This window comes from Austrofundulus limnaeus, unplaced genomic scaffold (assembly GCF_001266775.1).
Source record: "Austrofundulus limnaeus strain Quisiro unplaced genomic scaffold, Austrofundulus_limnaeus-1.0 Scaffold991, whole genome shotgun sequence".
Taxonomy (NCBI): domain Eukaryota; kingdom Metazoa; phylum Chordata; class Actinopteri; order Cyprinodontiformes; family Rivulidae; genus Austrofundulus; species Austrofundulus limnaeus.
The window spans coordinates 68,115-73,198 of NW_013953393.1; the positions used below are offsets into that span (position 1 = coordinate 68,115).

Genomic DNA, 5,084 nt, shown 5'->3' on the forward strand with positions numbered 1-5,084 from the left:
GTTTAAACAGTGTTTAATGACATTTGTTGTATTCAGTGGATTTGAATTTAGACAAACAAAAATAATGTGAAAATATAATGTTTATTAAGTGATGTGGTGCAGAAATATTATCAGATCAGCTGTGATAAAAAACAAACAAACAAATCTTCTGATTTATAATATAATAAAAAACAAAACCTTCCAACTTCTGTGTCACATTCAGAAATAAAACAGAAACAGTGAAGCTTTAAAATCATCGGAATTTAAATTCCTGGTATAAGAAGAACAAACTTCCTGTTTTCARACCATGCAGAAATGAAGGATGAACTAAAAACCGAAAAGACCTGAAAGCTGCAGTTTGACTAACGACCAGCAGGAGGCACCACCTGTTTACTAACCAACTAACCAAACAGCTGTTTAGTTCTGTGGTTCATTTGATTTAAAACTAAAAATACTTTAACAATAAAGATTGTTTATAATATTTAAAAGATATGGGTKGGAGCCTTGAGTCAAACCAGTCTTGATCCTGTTGACCATATTTGGTCATTTCTTATAACAGGATAAAGATGGAAGCAGGTAAACACCCAGCTCAACTTCAAGCTGGCAGCCACAGCTAATAAACTTTAKAAAACACAAAGATGGCCGAAAAGTTTACTGACACTGCGATAACCTCGGTGTGGTAGTATCTGAGAGTCATTCCTAATGAATTTTCTGAGCWCTGACTGGTCGTCGTTTGAAATTTAACTCGGTGGGTTCTGTGAAGAGATGCTGGATGCGTCCACATCGTCCACACGGTCTGGTTCATGGCTCCATCAGATGGCCTTTCCCAGGATGAGCACGCTCATGAAGAAGAACATGATGAAGAAGAGCCACATGAAGAAGCGGTCCATCACCTTGGCCACCTTCCTCCACTCGGCGGTGCGTAGCTGCGCCGCTCGCTGGTCCTGGTATGAGCCGGCGATGAACTCGATGTTCTTACACAGTCTCTGGTCCTGGCACACGCACTGGGTTCTCACCAAGATCTCACTCCGGTTCTCCGTGACTCCGCCTCTTACATCTTTCTTCTCTGTCAAACACTCCCCCCCTCCATCACGGTTGGACTCATCGTCTCCGTTGCGGACTCCGCCCGCAGAGTCCTTCTCAGAATGGTCAACGGTCACAAACAGATCTTCTTTCCAGAGGTTCTGCTTGGTCAGACCCTTCTCCCTCCTCACAGACTCCTCCTGACCCTGTTCTTCACCCGTCCCTCCCCACGCCTGTCCATTTACCTCCCAGTTTGTTCCTCTGTTGTCTCCAGATGAGGGGACATCAGACTCATCCTGGGATAGAGGTTGTTTCTTGGATGAAGACCCTCTGAAGCAGTTCTCTCCGACCTCACTGACGAAGCAGATCTTGGAAAGGTAGTTCAGGACAAAGCGCTCAGCCCACTGTGGGACRGGTTGGGCCTCGGGTCCACAGTGGTGTATGTTCATGATGAAGATGGTGAGGGCCGTGGACGCTGTCACCATCATCATGGTGGCAATGTAGTATTTTCCTGTGATAAAGGACATGAAGAAATGTTTAGKCCCAGATTTTTGATTKTTAGAGGTTTCACTGAAGAGCTGTCAGGTCGTGCTGGTTCCTCCTGACTTCTGTCCAACTGTTCATGTCCCAGGACATTGACTCACCTGTACAGAGGCCATTCAGACCTGTTGCCAAATGTTGTCATCAGACTGAATAAATTTAAGGATTTTACTGGACTCAACATGCCTTCAACTGGACCACCTTCAGAGGTCTGAGTGAAGACATTCAGATAAGGACATTTGGGGGTGGTCTGGACCTCCTTACTTGTTAGTCTGAACACAATCTGTCCAGATCCAAGCAGTAGGACCTCCCTCTTAATGCAAAAATATGCTAGGTTGACTGCAGGACTACAGGACTAGAGGACTAAAGGACTGTAGGACTGCAGGACTGCTGGAATGCAGAACTACAAGACTGTAGGACTACAGGATTGCAGGACTAAAGAACAACAAGACTGCCATATGTAGGACTGCAGGACTACAGACTACAGGACTGCAGGTCTACAGAACTACAGGACTGCAGGTCTACAGAACTACAGGATTGCAGGAGTACAGAACTACAGGATTACAGGATGCAGGTCTACAGGACTACAGGATTGCAGGTCGACTGGAGGATTACCAGATTGCAGGACTACAGGATTGCAGAACTGCTAGACTGCAGGACTACAGGTCTTTAAGACTACAGGAATGCAGGACTGCAGGACTTGGAGATTCTATCAGTTTAATGTTGGTTCTGATTCTGACTGAAGAAGTCTCATGGAGGAGAGACTAAACGTTTCATTAAATAAGAACCCGTCCAGAGGACCTACTGAGTTTGTTCTGATTGTTTCGGACTCTCTGTGGTCACTGAGCTGTCAATCATTAATGGACAGAAGCTTCAGATTGAATGATTAACATTTTTGCTGCAACTAAAGTTTTAATATTTAAACATTTTAATCAGAATAAACAGGATTATTTCTGTATAAAATGTCTGCAGCTGATGTTTTAAAGAGTTYTCTTCCTGTAAACTGATCCTGATTGGTCGTCTTCGGGCTGAGGAGATAAAATTTTCTGTCTGCAGCTCTGAAAGCCACAGACTGAGAACTTCTTGATTGCTGAGCTCTGGTTGTTGACAGGTTTTATCTTCCCACTGGACTCCTGATMGTTACAGAACCACCACTGTGAAGGAACGTCTTGCAAACAACTAACTTTCCTCCTCTGCAGTTTTTGRATCTCAGCATATTAATTATCTTTATTCTTCTTCCTCTGATGATTTTTATCAGAGGTCCGAGGAGACGGAGGAGGACTCTGCAGATAATTAAGCATCCTGCCTGAATGTCAGGCTCCAGGTTAATGTGTTCCTCTAAATATCACTGCCGTAAACCTGAATTAGACAACTCACCAACTGGATCTCAGAACCATTTATGTCTCTGATGTTGGACCTAAAGCTTCATCGTAAACATCCAACAAGAACCTGATATCTGATTTAACATTTATTCTTTCTATGATGAAGACAAAAAATAACTTGTTGACCAAACATGAATCAAACTGCAGATCAGAAGGTCATCTCACCAATCAGAGGGACGCTCTCGGACGGCGGCATGCTCTCAGCCACCAGCAGCTGGAACACGGTTAGGGCCAGCAGCACCGTCACACCCAGAGAGATCTTCTCCCCAGAGTCGGCCGGCAGGTAGAAGCCCAGAGGAGCCAGGATGGAGATCATCATGCAGGGGATGAGGAGGTTGAAGATGTAGAAAGAGGCCCGTCTCTTCAGGTGGAGCGTGAAGGTGATGTCCGGATATGGGTCGGAGCAGCAGCCATACAGGATTACGTTCTTCTTGGCCGGCATGCCCAGAACCTGCTCAGAGATGAGAGTTTAAAGATCTGGTTCAGGAACCAGGATTTGTTGAGAAGATGAGCACTCACCTCCCACTCCACGTTGGGGACAAAGTCKGTGAGGTCTGCACTGTCCAAGGCGTTGATCAGGTCCATCTGGTTTCCATTGTGAGTCCAGGAGCCGAAGGTCAGGTGGCACTGCTGCACGTCGAAGGGGAAGAATGCCACATCCACGGAGCAGGAGCTTTTAGTGATGGCCGGCTGGTCCCACGTCACCTGTCCATCATTGCGGAGGACCACGTTGGTCTCCATGGAGCTGGAGAACTCATCGTCTGCGCTGTGGAGCAGGAAGCTGTTAGAAACCAGGAGAAGAAACCAAGAGAAGAACTGAGCCCAGCGGACAGGGAGCTCAGTGTACCTGTTGTACAGGACGATATCAGGCCTCCAGACGTAGCTGCTGGGTATCCGGATGGTGTCCAGACCATCGTAGTCCTCCTCCTTCCATGTAAGGTAGGCGTCCATCCACACCTGGCGGATCCACAGGTAGGTGGTCAAGATCTGGTTCCTCTCATCCTGAGAAAACAGAACACGTAAGAGTCTGGACCCTCAAGGTCTGAGGATCCTGAGGACAGGGTTTGGTTACCATGTCGATGATCTGGGACAGRGTGATCTGCAGTGTGACGTTCATGATGTTGTCGGTGTCCTCCACTGGCCGCAGGGCGTTGGTGTAGTTGGAGAACAGGTCAGTCAGGAGCTTCTGGGCGAAGCGACCGTGAGCTGAGAGACAAACTGCAGAGAGAAGAAGAAGAAACCTGGAGGACTYAGGTGGACCACCAGGAACCAGAACCTGTCTGTTATCAGGTGTTGAACCATGACATCATCTTAATTTTTACTCTGCTCCTTTTTAAAGATGTTGGAGATGAATCAAAGTAGGAAGACCTTATTCTATTCTGTTGTATTCTATTCTATTCTATTCTATTCTATTCTATTCTATTCTATTCTATTCTATTCTATTCTCCCTTGAGATGTTTGAGTAAAGCATCTGGTAACTCACATTACTCACATTTACTTGAAAATTATTATTGTTTGAATTTATTTGTTTTGGAAAAATGGGGCAGATATAAGATTTTTCTTCTTTCTGCTGCCTTTCATTTTATTTGTGATTTGTACTTTTTATTGTACACAGATTTTTTTTAACAAAAAATGAATAAATAATACAAACATTGAATGAAACTCTCAGAGAGGGATCACTGGACGCTCGTCTGAAGACAGTTCCCTTTTGGAGTCAATCAATTCAAGATGGCCGCCACAGACTGACTCAAAAATGAGGATGACTCAGGTGTTTTTACAGGTGCTGAGCTTAGAGAGTGGTGGTAGCTGAGACTGGTCCCCAACACAGACTCAGGTGGGCGGTCCAGGTTTGACCAAAACCTCTCCATCCTTTCTGCTCAGAAACGTCTAGTCTAAAGACGCCTCCTTCAAGGAACAGAGGGCCTTTAATTTATTTAATCAGTTGTTCTCAGACAATTATGTCTCAAACACACACACACACACATCCTTGTATTTGCATTGAACTGAGGACTTGTATTGACTTCCATTCATTTTTGTAACTATTTATGTCTAAACCAGACATTTTCCCTAAAATTAACCATTACTGGTCTATAGCTAACACTAACCTGAACCAAAGCTTAATTCACACCATACCTCTAAACCTAACTAGTAAAGCACAGC

General features: G+C 44.9%; 1 protein-coding gene across 1 annotated transcript in view; it reads right to left on the reverse strand.

The window, feature by feature from the left end:
• Positions 1-62: 62 nt before the first annotated feature.
• LOC106533649 (neuronal acetylcholine receptor subunit alpha-10) overlaps positions 63-5,084 on the reverse strand; it is an 8,027-nt gene continuing 3,005 nt past the window's right edge. The window contains exons 2-6 of the mRNA XM_014030048.1: positions 3,997-4,142; positions 3,772-3,926; positions 3,444-3,690; positions 3,090-3,375; positions 63-1,513 (exon numbers count right to left, since the gene is read on the reverse strand). Coding sequence (XP_013885502.1) covers positions 792-1,513; positions 3,090-3,375; positions 3,444-3,690; positions 3,772-3,926; positions 3,997-4,142 — 1,556 coding nt within the window. The 3' untranslated portion in view covers positions 63-791. The remainder of the gene's footprint in view (positions 1,514-3,089; positions 3,376-3,443; positions 3,691-3,771; positions 3,927-3,996; positions 4,143-5,084) is intronic.